This window comes from Clarias gariepinus, chromosome 28, assembly GCF_024256425.1.
Source record: "Clarias gariepinus isolate MV-2021 ecotype Netherlands chromosome 28, CGAR_prim_01v2, whole genome shotgun sequence".
NCBI lineage: Eukaryota > Metazoa > Chordata > Actinopteri > Siluriformes > Clariidae > Clarias > Clarias gariepinus.
In genome coordinates, this window is record NC_071127.1 from 8953498 (window position 1) to 8979261 (window position 25764).

At 39.8% G+C, this 25764-nt stretch overlaps 1 protein-coding gene across 2 annotated transcripts; it reads left to right on the forward strand.

The window, feature by feature from the left end:
* Positions 1–25737, forward strand: ints3 (integrator complex subunit 3). Of its 2 annotated transcripts, none has more exons than XM_053490147.1 (29): positions 1–333; positions 2105–2188; positions 6874–6957; positions 8089–8202; positions 8306–8390; positions 8742–8808; positions 10191–10332; positions 11156–11285; positions 11436–11533; positions 11972–12163; positions 13056–13143; positions 13254–13333; positions 13818–13909; positions 14791–14897; positions 15013–15132; positions 15277–15406; positions 16735–16789; positions 16877–16980; positions 17847–18011; positions 18395–18548; positions 18671–18739; positions 20162–20237; positions 21154–21267; positions 21381–21429; positions 21524–21709; positions 21849–21949; positions 22068–22140; positions 24442–24595; positions 24793–25737. In XM_053490147.1, exons 1-29 carry the CDS (start codon positions 250–252, stop codon positions 24868–24870), a joined length of 3075 nt encoding a protein of 1024 aa, XP_053346122.1. In that variant the 5' UTR covers positions 1–249; the 3' UTR covers positions 24871–25737. The 2 variants fall into 2 exon arrangements, with proteins under 2 accessions (XP_053346122.1, XP_053346123.1); XM_053490148.1 differs by having other exon boundaries at positions 21524–21691.
* Positions 25738–25764: the final 27 nt, after the last annotated feature.

A 25764-nucleotide genomic window follows, 5' to 3' on the forward strand; every position in this document is an offset into this window, starting at 1 on the left:
GTGTGTCCTGCGGAAGTCGGACGGTTGTAGTCGGGACACACTGGGTGAAAACACCGGAGCGGCCTGTGGCGGATTCGCCTCGTAAACACACCGTGTGTGGGCGGAGAAAGTGCTGGGAAAGTGCACAAGCAAACGGCGGGGGGTTCAACCAAATAAAAAAGGGAAGAAACACTGGGGTTTGCGCGAAGCCCCGAGCCGCTTTAGCCCCGTTCAAGTCGGCGGTGGCGAGGCGAAGCGAGGCGGGAGGTGATGGAGCCCTCAGCGGCCAAGGGGAGAGCGCAGGGCCGCCTGCTGGTGTCCACCAGCCTGGACGCTAAAGACGAGCTGGAGGAGGTACACACCAACATCTCTCTCTCACACACATCTGTCTGATCTTATTCCTCTTCTTTCACTCCCTTTGTTTCAGGTAAAGATGAAATGATTTCCTATTGTGTCCCCTATTGTACACATGTCCCAAATGTCCCCAAGGGGGACATCACAGAGTGTGTGGGTTTACTTGAAAGGAAATGGCAAAAGTATTGTGTGTGTGTGTGTGTGTGGAGACTGTGTGAAAGACACTTTGTCCACTGTCCATGCAACCTGCACACATCTCTTCATATTATTATTATGATTATTATTATTATTAGAGCGGAGACACTATGGACTAAAGTCCTAACTTGTGTCCCAACGCATATTTTGCAGGGAGTCGGTCCCTCTCGTGCAGGTGTAACAGCTTTCACTTTCCCTCTGAAAGGCTGTCCACAAGATTTTACAGTGGACGTTTATTCTGTAGAGCGTTTTTTATGATGTTGGACGCGAAGACACCTGGCTCGCATCCGGATCTCCAGTTCCAGTTCAAGTTCATCCCGAAGGTGCTCGAAGTGGTGTTGAGGTCAGGGCTTTCTGTTAGGGCCGGTCGAGTTCTTCCACACCAACCATGTCTTTTATAGTCCTCGCTTTGTGCACTAGCGGAGTTAGAGAAGAGCCGTCCCCTTGATAACTGTCGCCGCAACGTTGAAAGCATAGCATCGTCCAAGGTGTCTTGGTATAACGCTGACGAATTAATGATCGACCGTCACTAAAGGATAAAGGGCCTGACTGAGTTCAATAATTAATACTTTTGTCCATATAGATGGAGAACCCGTGACTAGGTTGTGTGTGTGTGGAGAGATCTGTCTCAGTTGGAGGTGAATTTAAGTTCACAACCACAAGAAAGACTGAGTTGGTGTTGAACCTGAACCTGAACTTGACGTAAGACCAGAGAAACTCGACATGCAGCTGACCTTCATAACCACAAAGACAGAACATCAGCGTAAACGTAAAGACATGTCCGAAGTGGCAAAGCAGGACTCCTGAATAAGAACATGAAAAAAAAACATGATTTTCTTTCCTTCTTTGTTTTTTTTTTTTTTTTTTTAATACTCAAAATATAAAAAAAGAGAGAGACATGTACAACATCACACGCGTTCAGGAAACACCTGCTTACAAGGCACGCTCGCGTGAGATCATTCATGAGATCTCATTCTGAAATGCAGGAAAATATTTTTCTCTGTAGTTTTTGGGGGTTTGACCTCGGACCTGGAGAGGACGGAGATGACATCTGTGTGTGGAGATATGATGCATCAGCAGACGACACTGAAATATATATATATATATATATATATATATATATATATATATTTTTTTTTTTTTTTTTTTAATAAAAAGATTTTAATATTTACTCTCACCCTAGTGGTGCAAACATTTAAGAAATTGCATTTTGATATTGTTCGTCGTTAAATTATGGGTGTGCAAAAATGTGATGTTATTTCAGTCTGAAAATAAATGCAAGAAAGAATGTAATAGTGCCATAATCAGAAATTTACCATTCATTATAAGGAATTGAAGCATGTTTTTTGTTTTTGTTTTTTTTAAACCTCTGACCACAGTATGCGCCACATTCCTGTACTTTAATCAGTTTCTAGTCAGGATTAAGATTGTGGAACGCCGTCTAACACAAGTGTCATGCCGTGTTATCTCTTCTGTAAGGTTGACATCATCTGAGAAATCAGATATGAGAATTCTGTAGCGCTTTGTTGTAATTATACATGCAATGACTTTGTGTGTGTGTGTGTGTGTGTTACAGAGATTAGAAAGGTGTGTGGCCGTCACCACTTCAATCACAAACGGATTGTCCGAGCGGGAAGCCAACGATGCCCTCACTGCCCACGTGAGTATTTCTGCTCGGGTTTTGAGACGGTGATGTCACACATTGCTAAATATATTCCAGGAGCCGTGAGAAATGCACGATCAGACGAACACACACACAAACCAAGCCAGATATGAGAGAAAAACCTGCCGGAAAATATTGCACAGTATAAAAAACTGTCAGTCATGTTGCTGGTTTTTCTTCTGCTCTCCGAACTTTGGTACGCTTGCGTCTTTACACTCGCAGTATGCACTTACTTGGATTGTGAGCCAACATTAATCACTTAGCATGAAAGTTAACGTCCTCGTTCTTATCGATACTACAGAAAGAAAAAAAATGTCAAAAGCTAATTTTTCACAAGGCTTTTTAGTTTAAAGGTTATGATCGTGTAGGTCAGAGCCGTCACTGATGACATCACATCTTTACAGCGATCTACTCCCGTGCTCACGTACGACTGGCTTCCGTATCCGTTTTGATCTTTGCCCGAGTACTACGCTGTATAATAATTCCCGAGACCACCTCTCCGATCAGACTGGGGAACGGTTCCCGAGCACGGAGCGGTTCTGTTCTCACTGATCAAAAGGAAACCAGACTTTTAGGGATCGAGTGTTCTCGGAAACGATCCCGGGAGCCTAATCTGAAAACCCATCGGAAGCAACGCACTTTTACCTAGAATACGTGAACTCGGTTAGAATGATGTGCTTTTGGGTGTGGCTTTGTGCCAAAGGGGACAAATAGAGGTGAGCTTAATGAAACAATTAAACTGTATACAAACTCTAAAGATTAGACGAGGTGTGTGTGTTACACTAGAATAAAAAAATTTAAAAAACCCAGCGACTAACGTGACTGAAAAAAATATTTTTTTAAAAATTATCGGGGCTTATTAAAAAATAAATAAACAAAGAAAGCAAATAAAACCACATGGCGATTATTTTAACTTGTATTGTGATTGTGAATTAAACTGCGATATATAACTGTTAAACACATATTGATGTAGATTCTAACATATTGACGAGGCTAACAGCAAATAAACTCATTAATAGAATGTTCGCCAATATTTATTTATTTATCATCTAAAACTTATTTAAACATTTTTTTAAAAACTTAAAATATTGGCATACTATACATAAATTCCAGACAATGCATTATAGAGACAGGACTAACCAGAGATCACCTGATATCATGCGAGATTATCATGATACCTAGGTGCCGATTTTATTTGATGTAGCTATTTAGTACATATCACAATTTAAATTAATCTGATGTGATATTTATTTATTCATTCATTTATTTATTTATTTATTTTTACTTATTTCAACTTATTTATTCATTTTGTAAGATTTTTTTTCACTTCTTAACAAACCTAGCAAATAATTCGCTCCTACCACCGCTGTGCTGCCTGGCAGTGTGTGACTAGTTTAGAGAGCGCCACCTGCAGGAACATAGAGGAACTGAGCCGTTTCGCCGCCTCAAAAGTAAAAAACTAAATATAGTTTTGTATAATTTTTTAAAAATAAATTATCAATTACATTTTGGGGTCAGTGTGGTAATTCATGAATCGCCACTCAAAAGAATCGTGATTACATCATTTAAGCGTTTTTTTTTTTCTTTTTCTTTCTACAAATGTCACTATAATAACCTGCAAATAAATAACTGCACTCAAAGTGAAATATTTTTTTTTTGTTTTATTTTATGCAATCTATTGTGCAGCACTAAAACCTAAAATGCTTTTTTTTTTTTGGGGTGGAATTTTGAAGGTGTGGAATTAATATGATAGAGACCTGAACAAGTGAGGTTTTTGTTTAGAAATGTGCATCACTGCAGAAGCATCTCACGAAACCAGAAGTACTGCTAAAGATAAATTTATGCAAATGTGAAAAAGATGGCCATCTTTCAAACCGCTGTCGCATGTGAATCTGATGTGGATTAAAAAAAAAAAGTGCCGCCTCAGTCTTTTTCTTCTTTGCACAATCAGTTACTGTTTGTTTGCATCTTTGTGTCAGAGATTTTTGTTTTTAAATATAAGACAACCTCTCATCACGTAACTCCTTTTGGGAATGTTCGTGTCCATATCAGAAAGACTTCCTGTTATTAAAGAATTGTTTGACAAGGTTAATATTTAAATAATTATTTAAACATTCAGCTTTTAACATTATTTGTTGAGAGACTCATAACTCTTAAAGTGATTCTTTTGCGTCGTGATTCACGTGTCGTCACACCGACTCCAAAATCAATTTTTAACATTACAGTTTCTTTATAATCTTATAGGTGGCGCACTCTGAACTATTTACACATTTTCATCCCATGTGCTGGGAGTGAATTCTGTGCTATGTTTGTTTGTTTAGAAATAATAATAATAATGGCGGATGACATGACATGACAGATACGTGCTGCTCGGTAAAGATGTCATTTTGTGTTTAATTTAATTAGAAGTTAAATGTTGTATTTGAAGTAGATTTGTATCGTTTAAATGCTGCGCTCTGTTTTTAATTCAGAAAATGAATTTTATAAAGAACAGGTACGTTTAATTAATAATTAAACTTTTTTTTTTTTTTTTTACTCACATTTTTGTACATATTTTATTATATCTTTTTAAGGGACAACGCTAAAGATATGAAACTCTGATAGAATGTAAAGTAATCAGTATACAGCTTGTATAACGGTGTAAAGTTGATGTCCCCTCAAAATAACTCAACACAGCCATTAATGTCTGAACTGCTGGCAACAAAAGTGAGTACACCCCTTAATGAAAATGCCCAAATTGTGCCCAATCAGCCCTTTTCCCTTCCCGTTGTCATGTCACTCATTAGTGTTACAAGGTCTCAGGTGTCCTTGGGGAGCAGGTGTGTTAAATTTGGTGTTATCGCTCTCACACTCTCATATTGGTCACTAGACGTTTAACATGGCACCTCATGGTAAAGAATTCTCTGAGGATCTGAAAGAAAGAATTATGTCTCTACACAAAGATGGCCTAGGCTATAAGAAGATTGCTAACACCCTGACACTGAGCTGCAACACGGTGGCTAAGACCATACGGCGGTATAAAAGGACAGGTTCCACTCAGAACAGGCCACGCCATGGTAGACCAAAGAAGTTGAGTGCATGTGCTCAGCGTCACGTCCAGAGGTTGGCTTTGAAAAATAGACGTGTGAGTGCTGTCAGCATTGCTCCAGAGGTTGAAGGGATGGGGAGCCAGCCTGTCAGTTCTCAAACCATATGCCGCACACTGCATCAAATTGGTCTGCATGGCTGTCGTGCCAGAAGAAAGCCTCTTCTAAAGATGGTGCACAAGAAAGACCGCAAACAGTTTGCTGAAGAAAAGCAGACTAAGGACATGGAATACTGGAACCACATCCTGTGGTCTGATGAGACCAAGATAAACTTATTTGGTTCAGATGGTGTCAAGCGTGTGTGGCGGCGACCAGATGAGGAACATTCCTTCATTGAGGGAACCATGAATGCCAACATGTACTGTGCCATACTGAAGAAGAGCGTGATCCCCTGCCTTCAGAAACTGGGTCGTAGAGCAGTATTCCAACATGATAATGACCCCAAACACACTTCCAAGACCACCACTGCCTTGCTGAAGAAACTGAGGGTAAAGGTGCTGGACTGGCCAAGCATGTCTCCAGACCTAAACCCTATTGAGCATCTGTGGGGCATCCTCAAACAGAAGGTGGAGAAGCGCAAGGTGTCTAACATCCACCAGCTTCGTGACGTGATCAAGGGGGAGTGGAAGAGAATTCTTGTGGCAAAATGTGAAGCTCTAGTAAACTCCATGCCCAAGAGAGTGAAGGCAGTGATGGAAAATCATGGTGGCCACACACAATATTGACACTGGGCACAGTTTGAACATTTTCATTTAGGGGTGTACGCACTAATGTTGCCAGAAGTTCAGACATTAATGGCTGTGTTGAGTTATTTTGAGGGGACATCAACTTTACACCATTATACAAGCTGTACACTGATTACTTTACATTCTGTCAGAGTTTCATATCTTTAGCGTTGTCCCTTAAAAAGATATAATAAAATATTTACAAAAATGTGAGGGGTGTACTCACTTTTGTGAGATACTGTATATATAATAATAGTCAGTGTTTGTCATTACGATCATCATCTCTGAGTTCACGCCTCACTTGACCCGTTGGCGAACCCTGATCCATCCACTACACCGTGCAAATTGAATTATTAATCTACGGTTATTAATGCAATAATAAATCATCCTAATGTCCCACAATCAAACTAAATTATCGTTCATTTTAAACACTCCTGGTATGTTGGTAACCAGGAGGTTGTGAGTTCAAACCCCTGTGGGATTCATTTGGGTTTTCGTTATTTTTGTCCCACACAAATAGATGGAGTGTGTGTGTGAGAGTGCGGGTGTTTTATTCCACTGCAGGCCGTATTTAGTCATCTTTGCATGCCTGACTAGAATTTCTTCAGGCAGTCAGATACAAGCTGCTGCTCGGGAAAAGTCTCTGAGGTTTAATATCTACAGGCACATGATTTAAAAATAGTAAATACATTTTTCCACCAATAATATTTAAATGATTCTAAGAGTTTTTTCAGCAGACTGAAAGCCGAATTAGATCTGTCTCTTAGGTTTTATTCAGGTCGTCTTTCTCATTGTTTATCTGTCTGTCACGTGCTGTCTTTCATATCATGTAACAACTCGCGTAAACATGTTTTTGTGTGTGTGCGTGTAGGTGTGTAAAGGTCCTCAGCAGCATGAGGAAGTGTGCCTTGGCTTGTTCACCCTGCTGCTCACAGAGCCGCCACAAGCACAGCGGGTAAGGAATCAACACACACACACACACACACAGTCACTCACTCACTCACTGTGCATATACACGTGTAAGGGTGTAAAGATTTACTCACTGTACTTAGTGCGCTGGTTAAAAGTAACATTTAAAACAATAAATGTGAAGGAGGCGTGGCCTGTGTTTCCACAAGTCATAGTGAAGGAGGCGTGGCCTGTGTTTCCACAAGACATAGTGAAGGAGGCGTGGCCTGTGTTTCCACAAGACATAGTGAAGGAGGCATGGCCTGTGTTTCCACAAGACATAGTGAAGGAGGCGTGGCCTGTGTTTCTGCCTTAGTGATGGAGGTGTGGCCTGTGTTTCCATAAGGTGTAGTTTAGGTGTAGCTTGTTTCCGTAAGTCTTAGTGAAGGGGGCGTGGCCTGTGTTTCCATAAGGTGTGGTTTAGGTGTAGCTTGTTTCCGTAAGTCTTGGTGAAGGGGGCGTGGCCTGTGTTTCTGCCTTAGTAAAGGAGGCGTGGCCTGTGTTTCCATAAGGTGTAGTGTAGGTGTAGCTTGTTTCCAGAAGTCTTAGTAAAGGAGGCGTGGCCTGTGTCCATTATCCTTAATGAAGGAGGCGTGGTCTGTGACTCCATAAGGTGTAGTGAAGGAGGCGTGGCCTGTGTCCATAAGTCTTTATTTAGGGAGGCGTGGCCTGTGTATCCATAAGTCTTGGTGAAGGAGGCGTGGCCTGTGTATCCATAAGTCTTGGTGAAGGAGGCGTGGCCTGTGTTTTGAAGTCTTGGTGGAGGAGGCGTGACCTCTAAGTGTTTTTTTCCAATGAATGTCAATTCATGTTAATAAAGAATAAAGTAGTTGTGTGCTTACTTGTCTCTCAGTGAAGGAGACGTGTCCCCTGTAGCTGTTGTCTTAATGAGGGAGGTGTGGCCTCTAGTCATCAGTGAATGAGGCGTGGTCTTTGTGGCGTGTTGTGTCAGCTTTTTAGTCTAATGTAGGCTTCAGTTAGAAGATCTAAAGGAGACATGGTGTCTTCTTCTCGTCTGTGTGAGGGAGGGACGCATGATCTCCAAGTCCTCGATGCTTCAGACATGTCCTCGATGCTTCAGATCTTAAATCTAACGCGTGTGTGTTAGTAAAACACTTCTCACGTCTTGTCCACACAGTGTTACAGAGACCTGACGCTGGTGAACCGCGATGGCATGAGCGTGATTCTTATCAAGATCAACCAGATCCTCATGGAGAAGTTCCTCAAGCTGCAGGACGTGTGTCGGACGCAGGTTTGCACATACCGGACCTGTCTTAGTGTGTGTCGGTGAGCTCAAGGTCATCTGGTCACCAGTGCTGCTTAACCCTGTTTTTTTTTTCTGTTTCCCTGCACAGCTGGTGTGGGTAGTCAGAGAGCTGGTGAAGAGTGGAGTCATAGGAGCTGACGGAGTCCTCATGACCCTGATGAAGCAGATCGCTGGTGCGTCACTCCGATTTCTACTTGGCCCCCAAACCAAACGTTCACTCAGTCTTGTCGTGTTAAAATCATTTATACTTTAAGCTGACGAATTCTCGATTCTGATTGGTCAGAAAGCGTCGATTAGTTTTTTTCTGGAACAGCAGCTCATTTAAATGGACTAATGACACAAACGACTATATAAAATTGTTTGTAATTGTATAGTGAGAACGCTTTTAATTAACAGATCTCCAGTGTCAGTGCTTTATCGTAAATTATTTAATCATTTATTATTTCCCTATAACAGCTGTAATGTCCTTAGGTGCTATATTCCTCACATGATTGATTTCGTTAATGTTTTTTTATTTTTTCTAGGAGGTGACATCACCAGTAAAAACCTGTGGCTGGCTGAAAATGTGTTGGATATCTTAGTAGACCAGAGGTATTGTTAATACACTCAAGCTTTGCTGTATGTCACGGTGACTGTTCCTATACTGAGAAATGTAAAAGTTATTTATGGTAGGTTTAAAAAAAATAATAATTCAGAATCTAATAATTGTTTGTAGAAACCGTAAACATCCTCCGTAATTTTTTTAATGCCTTTTTTTTTGTGGCGATATTAAATTTGTACTTTTTTTCATTGCTGAACTGTTAAGTACAATATAATTCACAATTTTTTTTAACGTAAATATTAAAGTAAATTCCGCTAGATTTCCATATAAAATATAATGTTGTATAAATTATTTAGTACTGTAGAGAGAACACAAAGTAACTGTAGGGGGGGGGGAGTGGCTTGTGATGGTGAACTACAGTGGAACCTTGGATTACGAGTGGGCTTGTAGTTTAAAACACTGAACACGTAAACCAAATCATATTTTCCAATAAGAAATAATGGAAACTCCATTATTCGTTCCACAGCCCATAAAATAAATACATACAAATAATTAACACAGAATTTAAAGTAAAAATAAAACAAATTAAAGCCACTTTACACACACATTAACGGAAAAACGGTTTTATTAGAAAAATTAGGTAATGACACTCGCATGAGCGTACACTAACAAAATCACTGCTGTAAATTAAAAATAAAACAAATTAACTTGCACTTTACCTTTGAAAAGGAATCACGACAGAGCAGTGTTTCTGTGTAGAGCAGAAAGTGTGTGTTGGGGGGGGGGGGGCACCGTGTTGATTATACCAGCAGGGGAGACGACTACCCACAATTCCACAGCGCAAGAGAGAGAAAAACCGTCCGGCTCAGTTGTGATCACGTGACGCTCGGCGGCAAATCAAGAAGTGTATGCGTGATAAATGATACTTGGTGCTCGTAAACCAAGACTTGTTCGTTTTCCACCACGTTACTCGCAATCCAAGGTTTTACTGTATTACCATATTTACCCTACAGTACTGATACCAAAAAACTGCGGAAACTCAAGAAAACGTTTAAATTACAGTAGAAACAGGGGAAACATCAGTATTTTACTTTTAACACTGCGGGAGACACAGCGGTACAGAACTGTACAGTATACGCATTTACCTTTAACAAGGGTAATGTATTAAGCTGTGTTTAAAATAAAATGAAAGTGTTTTGAGAGCATGTTCATGGTTTAAGCTATAAAAATAGGTATTTGTAGGCTTTTTTTTTTTTAACCACATCCAAAAATTCTTTGCCAAATTCCTTAGTAACATTAAGGACAAATTTAAAATGGACAAATGTATGAATGAAACTGGCATACTGGATATAGAGATGCAGATTCCATCATGACCCAATTCCCAGTGTTTGCCGTGTTAATGATCTTGTTTCTCGGTCCTGTCTGTGTCCAGGGAGTGGGTGTTGAAGAGCGGCATGCTGGTGGCCATGTCTGTATACACATATCTAAGACTCATCGTGGACCATGGGACACAGGGCCTGCTCCCGCTCCGCCAGAGAGAGGTGGACTTCTGCATCGGCCTGCTGCGAGAGAGGGTGAGGGGGCGGAGTCATGCGGCCATGTGATCAAACATGTCAACTCTGTGATTTGATATTGTGTAGTTGTACAATAATTATTATTAATCAGAATGCTTTTACATAAATACTATGACGTCTGATCCTGAACGGAAAGTTATTGTTTCAGAAGGGTCAAATTATTGGGTCAAAATAATCATGTGATCACATGAATATGTGAGACTAAACAGCTTGTGTGTCCATTAGAAAAAGACTTGTTAGTAAGAATAACCAGAAAAAAAAGACTTCGATATGTTATGGAGCATAAAGATTGGTGTATGGTGGAATAGAAAAAGGGTCATGTGATCTGATGAGTCCAGACTGGCCCTATTCCAGAGTGATGGGCGTGTCAGGGTGAGAAGGGAAGCAGATGAAGCGATCATGCATAGTGTCCACTGTACAGGCCTCTGGAGACAGTGTGATGATCGGGGGTTGATCAGTTGTTCAGGTCTAGACTCAGCAACGTTATGTGGCAATAAAAGTATTGACACCAGAATGTACTGAGTGACCAGGTTATCAGATCTATGGAGTTAGAAATGTGAGGAATATATCTATTTTTTTATTTCTAGTCTTGGTGAGCTTTTCTTCCTTTAATGTAATTTATTAATTATATTGCCATGTTATTCGATTTAATGTTTTCTTCCTTGTCACGTTTTTTTCCCCCCTGAGTATCTGTGGGTTGTTTCATAGCTCTTCTTTGACACACAATATTTTTTTTTATTATTAGGAGTAATGAATGTATTATTCTGTTGTTGTTATTAACATTAAACATAAGAATAATGAGACACCTCTATCTGTCTGTCAGTTTATGGAGTGTTTCATCATCGGGAGAGATCTGGTCAGACTGTTACAGAACGTCGCTCGAATCCCTGAGATGGACCTCCTGTGGAAAGACCTGCTGCACAACCCTCAGAGCCTGAGCCCACAGTTTACTGGTGTGTGTTTGGGAGTTAAACATGAAAATAATGGGTTTAAACTGTATGGAAATGAAAACAATCCAGATGTTCCAGTAGGTCAAGGTTTTTTTTTTTTTTTAGTTTTTATGTTTAAGATTGTAAAGGTGTGTGTGTGTTATGTTTTTATAGGTCTTCTGCAGCTTCTCACCTCTCGTACATCTCGCAAGTTCCTGGCTTGCCGCCTCACTCCTGATATGGAGACCAAGCTACTGTTCATGACCTCCAGGGTAAAAGCACGCATGCAAATGCTCACACACGCCTAATGTTTAGCACAACGAAGTAGCACCACTGTAGAACAACTTTTTTTGGATGCTGAACATATACTTCTATGGTTTTTTTTTGTTTGTTTGTTTTAAACTTTGCTAGATTACTATTCTACGTACAGTAACAAGTGCAACTTTTGTACATGCCTTCAAATTCAGTGTTTATAAACAGTCAGTTACTATTATTTTAGAACATAAGGGTCAGCCGTTATGAAGGATTTATAGAGCATAAGTAGCAGATACACTTCAACATCAACTGTTCAAAGGAGATAATTGTGTATTTTTAATGCATCCAGTATTGTTTTACAGTGAAAAATCAGAAACGACCGCGGGATTAAAAAAGGCTGCAGGTCAAAGCAGGTCATTCCGGATCTAACCTGCTCTGTCTGTCTGTGGCTGTAGGTTCGGTTTGGGCAGCAGAAGCGCTATCAGGACTGGTTCCAGAGGCAGTACCTGTCCACGGCTGAGAGTCAGTCGCTGCGGTGCGATCTGATCCGCTACATCTGTGGGGTGGTGCACCCGTCCAACGAGGTCCTGAGCTCAGACATCCTGCCTCGCTGGGCCATCATCGGCTGGCTGCTCACCACCTGCACGGTACACACACACACACACACATGTACACACACCTGCACACATCATGTGTATAAAGGTGTTCAGTTGTTGATGTTAGTTTTGTTAAACAGACTGTAAATGTTTTAATCAATGTTTATTCAGGGCTTCGGTAATTTACTAACTGATTTAAAAATTCCCTTATTCAGAGTGACTTTGAAGTTTCCTTACACAAATTAATTTTATTGTGACTGCTTGGACACACACCCTGCGTTCCTCAGTTCCATCTTCTTTCAAATGGGAAAAGAGCGTGCCTAAGTTATTTTGTACTTAAGTAGCTTTCATATGGTCTACTCTAAACTTTGGATTCTTAGAATTTGTGAAACCGATGAATTCAGTCTCCTTCATCAGCCTGTGTTTTTCAGAAACAGTATTTAAAATGTGCAATTTTTTTTTTTTTTTTTAATTAAAGTTTTATTTATTTTATTTATTTTTTTTTCAAACTATACCATACTATATTGTTTGTCTATTTCTAGTGTATTTTATAATCAGGATACTTTTTTTATTATTATGATATTATAATAATATAATAGAACCCTAATCCTATGCAGCAGAGTGCAAAAACTTTAAGGCTTTAATTGTGATTTCAACCACATAGAGTTAAAAGAAACAATGTTTCTCCTGGACCACGGTGCTACATACATACAACATAAATGAACAAAAACTAACTAGCTAACTAAGACGCAACAGATTAACATACTTTGTTATGTAAAGCCCGTAGTAATAGGAATCTTACAAATGTTTCGACTGAACACTGTAGAGCTTCAGCATTTCCACCAGTGGAACCGATCTCGTTCATCGTCTGCTCTTAGACACAACCTGTAATTTTTACATGACGCTTCATTGCTCATTTTCTAACCTTCGCTTCTGCGTGCAGTCGAACGTCGCTGCTTCCAACGCCAAGCTGGCCCTGTTCTACGACTGGCTCTTCTTCAACCCGGAGAAAGACAGCATCATGAACATCGGTAAGGCTGGATGGATCGATGTCTCTAAGACAGTGCTGTTTTTTTTTATGTTGTTTTTAATTTCTTAATCTTTGCTCTAAATGTGTGTTTGTTTGTTTTTTGTTTTTCAGAGCCAGCCATTCTGGTGATGCATCACTCGATGAAGCCACATCCAGCCATCACTGCCACACTGCTGGACTTCATGTGTCGAGTGAGTTGAGTCAGGGTGTGTGTTTGGGTGTATGTGTTTGTTTGGGTGTGTGTGTTTGTTTGGGTGTTGGGGGTTATGTTTGTGTGTGGGTGGGGCTGTCGGTTGTGTGTGTGTGGGTGGGTATGTTTGTGTGTGGTGTCAGTTAGGGTGGAAATATTACTGTGTTAAATGTTTAATGTGCTATTTATACGAGGAGTGTTCGAGTCTCGAGAGTTTTTACTCTCATAACTGTGTTCTGTTATTCTGCACAGTCGAAAGTCCCTGTTTGACATGAACACTCTTTGTAATTGTAGTTGTTTCTGGACGTCAGTGACATCAAGGATACTATTATTAGTATTATTATTACATTTTTATTAATTTAACGTCCATCCCTCAGAAATCACGTACTGCACCTTTAATAGTAGAAGACTGGATGTTTTCCTCAATCCACTTCATTATCTCTTGGTGTCTTTATTTATTTTTTATTTTTTTTACTTTATTGCAGATAATTCCTAACTTTTTTCCACCACTGGAGGGCCAAGTGCGCCAGGGTGTCTTCAATTCACTCAACTTCATCATGGAGAAGAGGGTTCTGGCGTAAGTATCTCTCTCTCTCTCACACACACACACGCACATACACACACACTCCTCTCTAATAACTGAACTGATGAATTCCAGATTCTGATTGGTCACCAGGTGTTACCACTTTCTACAGTAATAGTAGATTACTATAATATTAGTCTAATTCAAAATATTTTTAAATGTCCTGTTTAATGGAAACCTATGATGATGTCACTCTGGACACTCTGGACCTTTTTTTTTTTTTTTGCTCCAATGTCCAATCTTTTATGCTCCTTAGCAAACTGAAGCCTTTTTGTTTACACAGCTGTTTAGTCCCAATCCTGTGAGTTCTCATCACAGTGTGTGTGTGTGTGTGTATGGAAATGGTCTCACTTTCACTATTAAAGCTCTGGTTTTTACTGTTGTGTTTTTGTTTTTTTTATCCATGCAACTTTACCAAAAGTTTAAGTGATCTCCATTCATAATTTTTTTCTGATCACATTTCTTTCACAAAGTTGACAGTTCAGCACAATCCTTACAGCTTTAGATAATGTGTTGAAGGGTGCTTAATTCGGTTGCTGTAATTTTAAATCCGCTTAGTTGTCGTCTTTGCTTGATAAAGCCCAACAATATGACCTTTCAGAAATAGCACTTTTTTTGGCCAGGCAGTGTGCATAACCATAAATAGATAAACAAATTGATGAGGTGTGAGAAAAATTATGCACAGCTGTTATAGAAATAAATATGATGATGATGATAATGATGATAATAATAATAATAAAAGTTTAAACTGCAAGCACTAAATAACATGGCATTTGAGTAATTTTTCTTTTTTGGGGGAACATTATTCTTGAACGGAGCAGCATGCACATGTATGAACTTGGTGCTAACGCTTTTCATCTCTCGTCTTTGCTCAGACACTTGGCTCCGCTGTTTGACAACCCCAAACTGGACCGGGAGCTGCGCTCCATGCTGAGAGAACGTTTCCCTGAGTTCTGCAACTCGCCCTCTCCACCCACAGAAGGTCCGATTTGCACAACCTTCCACTCAAGAAATGCTTTAATGCGTTTTATATATATATATATATATATATATATATATATATATTTATTATTATTATTTTTTTTTAATACTTACAGTGAAAATGGAAGAATCCGTTCCCTTAGAAATGGACAATCACGTGCTGGATAAGGAGGACGGTTGCTATGACAACACGGACGCAACGTTCAGCGATGACGAGGAGGAGTTAAACAATAAGGGTGAGAGATTTATTGTCAGACGCCGCTCAGGTGTTCAGCAGATAAGCGTTAAAACGCTGGATTATTGTAACCTCGTGCTTGCTTTTTTTTTTTAAATGAATAAATAAATAAGTATGTATATGTATCTATAATTTTTCTCCTAAGGTAAGAAACGCGAGTTCAAATTTCAGCACATCAAGGAGACGTATATAGAGGAGCCGGCTGACATCACGCCTTACGTGGACCAGCTGGATGAGACGCTGAAGGAGAAAGTGTTACAGTTACAGAAAGGGAGGTGAGGCGGCGGACATGTTTTTTTTGTTTTTTTTTATCGGCTATAAAGACTTTTTTAGTCATCATGTAACATATTTGAGCAGTTTATCTTTAGTACGTACAGGTAGCGACTTGGAAACATTCGAGCTCCGAATTTCCACAGATAAGAACGGACCGCGGTTCTACAGACATTTGTAGATGCACAAAAATCGCGGACGTAGTTCACGTGTATTGTACAAGAAATGGACACTGCAGTGCACCAGATACCAATATTTACAGGAGAATAATCCTGGTTTTGAAAAATCCTCAACAAAATAGAGTTTGCAGTCCAATATAGTGGAAAACAGCTCTGAAACAAACTGCCGTCCAGGATTCCCTCTAAAGATTTAAAAGTGCTGAGACAACACTGATGTCTCATTTCCCTATGTGGTTTTTGGCCACATGATGGCAGTGTAAAGAAACGGCACAGTGGATCGGTATGCTTTACATTGTATATTCGTGTCAAAGGCATACAAGACTCAATTAGTCAGACTTAAGTACAAATCTAACTTACGAGCGTGCTCCCAGAACGGAACCTGTTTGTAAGTCGGGGACGATCTGTACAGTTTTTGGCCAGGGGTAGCTCAGTGGTTAAGGCATTGGACTACGGTTCAGAGAATCCCAGGTTCAAACCCCACAACCACCAAGTTGCCACTGTTAGGCCCTTAACCCTCAACTGCTCAGATGTATAATGAGATAAAAAAAAAAAAAATTGTAAGTCGCTCTGGATAAGAGCGTCTGCCAAATACCCAAATGTACAGTTCTAATCCATTGCTATGGCGAACTAAAACACTGCTTATTCTTTTAGCTATCAAATCATATTTGGTGGGAAAGAAAGACCAGTGTAGTACCGCACGCATTGGTATTTACTTTCACTTTGTAGTAACTTTATCTAGGTGACCTTTAACCTCTCTCTATGCAATTGTCAGACTTGTTAAAAACAAGAGTGAGGATTTTGCATGTCTGAAAAGAAACAGCATTTAATAAGATAAGTTTCTCTATCTTAAGCCTGTACGTTTTGTTGACGTCTGCAATGCTTTTAAGCTTGAGTGGTTATTTGAGTTACCATAGACATTAGGTCAGCTAAAATCAGACAGAACACATCAATAACAGGAATAGAAACATTAATCCAACTAAAACCCAACTGATTGAGCTAGATGGTTTGTTTAATTATCTGTGAAATAGAGGAATAATCAGAGCAGGCGGCAGGGTGTGCTCTGAAGTTTAGATAAATACAGTGTGATTTAAAAGATTAGACCAAGTGCTCCTTTGAGGTCTGACGATTGAAGCTTGTCTCGTTATGTGCCGCAGTGACACGGAGACGCAGTGTGAAGTCATGCAGGAAATAGTGGACCTAATTCTCGAGGTGAGTCCGGATCCGCAGGCCGATGATTTATTCTCGATTGGCGTCACTGACTTGAAGCTTTAACGATATTTTCCGTCTCTGTTACAGGAGGACTTTGAATCTGAGCAGATGTCCACTCTGGCTTCCTGTCTAGCCGAGCTGTTCAAAAGCCATTTCAGAGGAGATGTGCTGCCTGAGGAAATCACAGAGGAGTATGTCTCTCTCTCTCTCTCTCTCTCTCTCTCTTTCTCTCTGTGCAATGCAAGAGGGCAATTTCCAAAACTTAAAACTTACCTTTTCATTTAATTATTACTTAAAGTTTTGAATAAACTTTTAATAGTCATAGCCGCAGAACTAAAAGTCCAGAGGGTGGAGCTGGATCTCATCCACCATGTAGCAGGAGTAGGAGGAGGAGTCAGATCTCAATGAGAACATGTCATGTACATAATTATTTATTTATTTACTTTTAATGCACCTGGGTGTACTTAACTTTTTCATCAGAAGTGGTTACCCGTTTAAAATCAGTACTTTGGGGAGGAGCTTGTAGGCTGCTTATTACTGATTCATTACTGAAATCTGATATTAACTGACCCTCTCAGAGTTCACAGTCCAATATAGTGGAAAACAACTCTGAAAGGGCAGAGACAACACTGTTACATTTCACTGCGAGATTGATTTTTCTTGCAGTTACAATTTTTGGCCACATGATGGCAGTGTAGGGAAAGGTATGATTTACATGATATTCCTGTCAAAGGTGTACAAGACTCACTTTGTTTGACTTAAGAACAAATCCGATTTACGAACGTAATGGAACTTGTTCTTAAGTTAGAGACTACCTGTACTCAAAATAAACTGACCAAACAGCAATTCATACAAAGAAACATTGCAATAAAGTATTAATGTTTTTATGTTTGTTTCTTTCTTTCTTTTCACATTTACTAGCTGACCTGCTTCACATTGCGTGTTTTTGTAAAACACTGATACAAAAATTTAAATAACACATGATAAGCTCTAAGCAAACTATTTACTCAAGCACATCCTGTGTGTGTTTAATGCTGTCGTGTGTGTCGGTGTGTAGGTCGCTGGAGGAGTCGGTGTGTAAGCCAGTGTGCCTGATCTTCAGGAACCTGTGTCAGATGCAGGAGGACAACAGTGGCTTCTCAGTGCTGCTGGACATGCTCGCGGAACTTTATCAGAAACAGCCCAAAATCGGATACCACCTCCTCTACTACCTCAAAGCCAGGTGAACGCAGGGACAAGAAATGATCCCGTGTCTTGTTCTGTGGTGCGATTAACAGTTTGATTGATTCAGGAAGTAAAAACAAAAATGTATGGGCAAGAAGAAAAGTTAACCCCTACTTTATTTTAGTCTTTCGTTGTGTAAAAGATGGCATAAAAAATGCCAAACATGCATCACTCACTGTAAAATACAATGTTTTTCCAAAAATTTCTTTATTAATCAATTTTCCTGATAATCGTAAAACCCTGACCGGCATGGTGCAGACCGAAACATATGACGCGGTGCGTTCTGGAGCCGTGACATGATGCACAGCGAGATCTGATGGGAGTGCTAAAACTTTTTTTTAAAACTCTCTATCTCAGTCTTCCTTCTCTGTGTCTCGACAGCAAAGCGGCGGCGGGAAAGATGAGTCTGTACGAGTCGTTCGCTCAGGCCACGGCACTGGGAGACCTGCACACGTGTCTCATGATGGACATGAAGGCCTGCCAGGAGGACGACGTGAGACTGCTCTGTTACCTCACACCCTCCATCTACACAGAGGTACACACACACACACATACATGTACGCACTTACGTCTGTTAATTTCTTTACACATGCCACATGTTCCACAAGGTTCTGTACAGTCTGATGTTCATGATGGTGTCGTGTTTTACTTCCCCAGTTCCCAGATGAGACCCTGCGCAGTGGAGAACTCCTAAACATGATTGTTGCAGTCATAGACTCCACACAGGTGTGTTTTTGGTGTTCACTTCTGCTTTTGTGTTCAGGTGATGTATTTATCATCTTTATACAGGACTGTGCAAAAGTCTGAGGCACCGGATTGTCTATAGTATAAATTATGTTATATGTGTTGATCGTGTCTGGATTATTATGTACAAAACGATTCGCTATTTTGAAACGTAATTTAAAAAATGTATACAGTGGGGCAAAAAGGTATTTAGTCAGCCACCAATTGTGCAAGTTCTTTCACTTAAAAAGATGAGAGAGGCCTGTAATTTCCATCATAGGTATACCTTAACTCTGAGAGACAAAGTAAGAAAAAAAAATCCTGAAAATCACATTGTGAAAATCAAATTATGATGGAAAATAAGTATTTGGTCAGTAAAAAAAAATTTATATTAATAATGTAGGCCTCTGGATTTTGCATGAAAATAAAAAGGAGCAAGTGTGACAGTTACTAGAAGAACTCGTATTCTCTATTCTCCAGGACACTCAGTAAAACCGAACAGCTGTTTTACTTATAAAACTGCACACATCTGTATCTAACACTACTGATTATTTTCAAGCAAAATGTTTTCACACCAAATACTGATTATGTTGATTTTATTACGCTTTAGTGCTTTTTGGAGAAGTTTATTTTGTGTAGAAATGTTCTCAAAGAAATCTTGGCTTATGTTTTTTTTTGTTTGTTTGTTTGTTTTTTTGCTGTATGTTCTCAAGACGTTTGCACGGTAATGTAGGTTTTACTTAGCGTGCTGGAGAACATTTATATTTTCATGCAAAGCAACCCAGTAGCCCACATTAATTTTAATTTTAAAAACTGGTCTTTCCTCTAATATGTTTCTTTCTTTACAGACATGCAACTTTTCTTCTTTTTAAAAAGTAAAAAAAATTACATTAATTCATTTATTTATTATAAAGGTATAGTAAGGTAATATTAAGTGGTTTTGTAAGTAATAACACTGACATCATGAACATGTATATAACGTTTGTACTGAAGACAATATGCTACCTACGATTTTAACTTTAGTCCAAAAGACGTAAAGAGAATAAAATCATTCAAGAAAAACAAGAGTTCAGTTTAGTTTATTGCAGGAAAACCACAAGAGCGTCTTTCAGCAATAAATCCAAAATCTATATCTATAACTGTAAAGTGGCGTGTCTGCGTAAAAATTACTTGTGGGGACGTCAGAAAAGTAATAGAACACATCAAGATTTTTTTTCGAATTTTCCTGTCTGTTCGTTTGTGCATGCATTACGTAAAAACCAATGAATGAATTTTAATGGGGATTTTAGAGGCGTATTTGTCTGAGCTTGAGGTAACACACAGGCTTTGTTTCATCACAATCAGCCCACGGGAAGCATTATTTCCAGATCCAGCCCTTTATGGTTTTCCCGCTGGTTTAATTCGCGCCTGCTTTTGTGTTCACAGCTTCAGGAGCTGATGTGCCATGTAATGATGGGAAATCTGGTAATGTTCCGCAAAGACTCTGTGCTCAACATCCTTAGTAAGTGTCTGTGTCTGTCTGTCTGCATCCATCTCAGCTTTCCACTTGTAACAAGATCACTTGAATTTGATGAATGGACAGGCCCTGAGTGTATAATCACCAGTCTCCGGTCCCAATACCACATTATTTATTATTTATAATGTTAAAATATTACCCAGGTGCCGATTCAATTAGAATTACGATGCTATAAATATCCTGATTGTCTGGAATTACATTTTCTTTACCGATTTTGTGACAATTTTAAACCTTTTAAAAAGTTTAACGAGTAATTAAATGTAGCCCGTTCCTTAAAACGGGCTACATTTACATTTTGGCTTTTACTTGACTTAAAAGCCAAGGGCTGCATGCTGCATTTAAACAATACAACAAGTTTTAACATTTTTATATACTGTATATACAGTGCTGTGCAAGAGTCTTAGGCACCATATTATATGCTGTACCAATTTTGTTATATATGTTTTTCATGTCTGCATAATTATATACAAAATCATTCAGTATTTCCATATATAACTTAAACATTTATGAATAAATAACATTACAGAAGGCTGTAAAGAAAATATATATATATAGTACAAGACAGACTAGTTTTCAGATAAAAAAAATATATATATAAAACAAAAAACCTAATGTACGCTCCTGGGATTTGCAAAAAATAGAAAGGAGCGAGTATGACAGTTACCCGAAGAACTCATATTCTCCAGCAAACTCAGTAAAACCTAACAGCTGTTTTCTTATAAAACTGCACAAATCTGTGTCTAAAACTCCTGATTTTATTTTCTTACTCTTTATTGCTTTTTATAGAAGTTTCTTTAATACAGAAATGTTTTCAAAATCATCTTTTGCTTATGCTATATTTTTGTCCACGATTCATAAGTAATAGTACACGTTTGTGTTTACATTGTGTGTTGTGTTACAGTTCAGTCACTAGACTGGGAGACGTTCGAGCAGTATAGCACATGGCAGCTGTTTCTGGCCCACAGTATTCCACTGGAGACCATCATCCCCATCCTACAGCACCTCAAATACAAAGGTGAGTTCCGCACACTCCTCTCAGACGCTCCTTCTCCTTCTGATCCATTATCCATTCATGATTTGGATCGATTAATTATCCTGTAATCATTAATATCTCTCTATCTCTCTCAGAGCACCCTGAAGCTTTATCCTGCTTACTCCTGCAGCTTCGCAGAGAAAGGTAGGATTCTTACTGATTAATCCCGCCTGCCCTTGTCTAAAGGTGTGGTCAGCATTTCTTTCTTTTCATCCCGTGTGTGTGTGTATGCGCGCAGTCCCACGGAGGAGATGGTGAAGATGGTTTTGAGTCGGCCGTGTCACCCGGAGGATCAGTTCACCACCAGCATCCTGCGTCACTGGGCGGCCAAACACGACGATCAGCTGGCCGAGCACATCAAGGCCCTCCTCATCAAGAACAACAACATGCCTCGCAAGCGCCAGAGGTACCACCACACCAAGATGTAATACGTACCAGCGGTCAATTTCACTATTTTTTTTGTTTTGTTTCCCGTTGGTTTGAACACCTCTGTAAGCAGATAACGTTACATATGAGCGTCTTGTGTTTGTGTGTGTGTGTGTTTGCCTTGTTTTCTTTTGCAGCTTACGGAGCTCCAGCAGTAAATTGGCTCAGCTGACCCTGGAACAGATGTTGGAGCATTTAGACAATCTGAGGCTGAGCCTCAGCAACACCAAGAATAACTGTGTGTTTGTTTGTTTTTTTAATCATACTCCACTTTAATAAAGCAGATCTTCGATGTATAGTGTCTATAAAATTGTATATATGTATATTTACGCTTTTGTGTTTGTGTGTGTGAGAAGTTTTTACCCAGACGCCCATCCTGCAGGCTCTTCAGCACGTCCAGGCCAGCTGTGATGAAGCCCATAAAATGAGGCAAGTCTTTCCACAGGAAAAAGAAATGTATTGAGGAAAAAAAAAAATCCTGAATTACACCCCCATGTACACTCGTTTTTCACTTGTGCTCTAACTGAATCGATCTTTTCTTGGTTTAATCATGTTTTTTGATTCACAATCGAGTCACTTTTTAAAAAACAATTTAGGTAAACGTACAGACATTTAACCGTCTACATTTCCTTAAACAGATGCCACAGCTTTAGCAGAAAATACAAACCGCTTAGATTTTCCGCTTAGATTTTCGCGTTTTGCAAGAGTATCGCTTCTTCTTCTATTGATCTTATGGGACGTTGTTGCAATGCCACCACCTACTGAACTGGAGTATGGAGCGCAACATACTTTAAAGGGGTCAGCACTGTACAGCACTACATGCACTATTTTAAGCTGTTTGGACTGAACCGTGTGTTAGGAGAGTGCGTACACAACCACTCTACGATGATAAAGAGCCGCCCAGTGGTTTTCTTTTCGTTTATTACAGTAACATCCCCCTTCTGAAATCAGGCCAATCGCAAATGCCTGCCAATGTGACGCCACACCACAAGAGGCCGCTCCTACACAATTTGATTGACACTGGTGTTTTAGCAAAGACCCGCCCGAGTGAGAAGACGCTGTCGGCCATTGTTTTTTCGCCGCTGGAGCAAAATGACGCCTAAGCGAGTGTTGAGTACAGTTGTTGGGTGTAATAGCGAACACAGCAGTCGTCATTCACTACCTAGGGTTAGTGACCTAGGGTACCTACCTAGGGTTAGGTATCTGAGCCACTGAGGACGCAGTGGCTGAATTTAGTTTTTAAAGCTAACGTCCCTGCTGATTTACCTAAATGCGTTCATGTTTGCGATAATCATTTTTCACCAGACTGCTTTATAAACGCGGGTCAATATAAAGCTGGTTTTACTAGGAAGCTGCTCCTAAAAATGGATCTGTACTAACACTTCGTGTTCCTGCTTCATCTTCACCAGGCTCGGTCAGTGTAATTTATTTTACTATGACTCTTTGCAGATCGCCTTTTCTAATAATCACGATGAATGCGGAGTGTAAGTTAACTTATACTCTCATAGAACATGGTTATGGCTTCTTCTCTATGTACATCCGTCTCTATATAATCCCTAATCGCCCGTTTATAATAAACAATGCCTTAAGGTGATTGTCTAGTTGCAAACTGTGTACGTAGTCGGAAAACTATATTATGCTTACCTTTGTTACGTTAGATGGTTTATAACGATGTCTGTCGAAGATTAAGAAGTCATGTAAACACATCAGTAAACACATCGCGTCCGTATCTCTCTCAGTAAGCTTCTCCGCTTTTGTTGTTGTTGCTCGCGGCAGCGCAACAGCCCGTTAATTCATGCACATGCAGTGATGAGAAAGACAAACGGGTCGATGCATGTCCATTCTTTTAATTTCTGCGTTGTCAGGCGATATTACAAACTTCCGCGTAGGTTCCGTACTTAAATCAAACCAAAAACGACTGAAGAAAACAGGCTCGGGCTCTATAATCCATAGTTTTCCAGTTTGGACTGCATTACCCACAAAGCACTGCGTTGTGGCAATGCTTTGTGGGTAATGCAGTCCAAAGCATTGCCCGCACTGGACTACACTTCCGTTGCTATACCCTACGTGTCACGCCCCACAGAACGGGGGGGGAGGTGCGGTCTCAGCAGAGGTCATGAGCATTTAAATTAGCATGTACTGAAACAGGTTGCTGAGAACAGAGCTAGTTTTTACCAGGTAAAAGTAGTGTTTTTTTACACAATCCTTTTGAATTTTTAATTAACAAATAATACAAACTTTTCATTAGGACCCTAAAGATCATATTAAAATTTAATGAAAAATATAATGTGTAGGACCTTTAAGTAGATTTTAGTGCTTCAGAATCTATAAGAAATATAGCCGCGTGAAAAATATCAGACAATAAACTGAATCGAATCTAATGAAAATTAAAATGCACAAAAAATGTAATTAAATCGATCTACCTCTGATTTATAGCTCTGCTTATTACGCAGCAATTATCAGTGACACGGCAATAACGAGCTTGTCATGTTACTCAAAGGAAACACATGATAATCACACTTTGTCCTCCCTGTTTGGTTATTGTAGCCTTAATGGGCTGTGAGTGCGCGAATGACAGGTGGGAAAATCATAGGAAAATTTCAAGAAAAATAATAAGTAAAAAAATGAGAGTAAAATAAGTGAAAAATTGTGAGAATTAAGAGTACATTTTTGTATTCTGATCCTTACAGTATATTTACGTGTCTGGTGTATGTGCTCCCATCTCATCAGGTTCAGTGATCTTTTCTCCTTGGCCGAGGAGTACGAGGATTCTTCGAAGCCGCCCAAATCTCGACGCAAAGCCCCAGCGTCGTCCCCGCGCTCGCGTAAAGGCGCGGCGCCTCCAGCTAACAACGAGGACGACAGTGGCTCCAGCAGCGCCTCAGTGAGTTCCTGTCTCTGAATATTGTGTGAATTATAATTTCTTTTTTTTATTTTTTTTATTTAGGTATTATTATTTTAAATTGGTTATTTTAAATCATTAGATTAAATCTTGATATCCTGCTGCAATTGAAATATTTTTTGCATGGAAATCCAAATTAAAACCTAAATAAAAAAATAAATGTGTGTGTGTGACCGCAGGAGGAAGAGGACTCCAAACCCAAAGCACCCAAGAGGAAACGAAAAGGCTCGTCAGCCGTAGGCTCGGACAGTGACTGAGAGGACACGCCTTCTTCACATGCCCCCCCTCCCCCCTCCAACATTTCCATAGCCACGCCCATTCCAGTGTGACATCACTGGAAACCAAACCACCAGCCAGTCATCTGCTCTGACCACTCATCAGAGAGGAAGCACTGGATCCTCCTTCCTAGGACTTTGCCTGGAGCCCAGCCAGGAAGGCCACACCCTTTAGCTTCCCTCAGCACTATTGTGATTGGCTGCTTGGGGATTGGGGGCGTGACCCAGGCTCAGTGGGAGCTGATAAGCTTCACAGCCCTCCCGAGACTGGGATGAACTGACGGGGGGGGATCAAAAAAACGGATAAAATTGCACACGAGTCATTTTTTAGTGTCTCTGTACTCATCGATCCACTTACCCCACTTACCCAATAGCTGTGCTTAAACATAACGGGAGATTTAAAACAATTTTTTTTAAATCCCACACTGTAGACTACACCGGGGAGATGATTTACAGCATTCGTTATGAACGTGCAGACCTGTTCCACCCCGCAGAAGATGCATTTTATTATTTGATAATGAACAAGCATTTGCTTTGCCCCTTATAAAATCCCTATTTCAGATGTCGTGGCCCAATGGAGGCGGCGCTGAGGGTTTTACAGAGAGGACCACACTCCTCCTGGATGGATTTTTATCACGATTGCACAGCACAGGTGCAGAAATTGGACTGTTAAAACAAACACAAAAAAAAACAGAGGACTTGACATGACAGACTTTTTAAGAAAATGCTTTCTACTGACCTATTTTCATAAAAAAAAAATCATAACTATGTAAAAGGATTATGATATTAATAAAAAAAGGCAGGGACAAACACTTTTGGTCTTTAATAAATGGTTTGTGGAGTTTGAAATTAATCGTACGTTTGTAAATGTTAGAT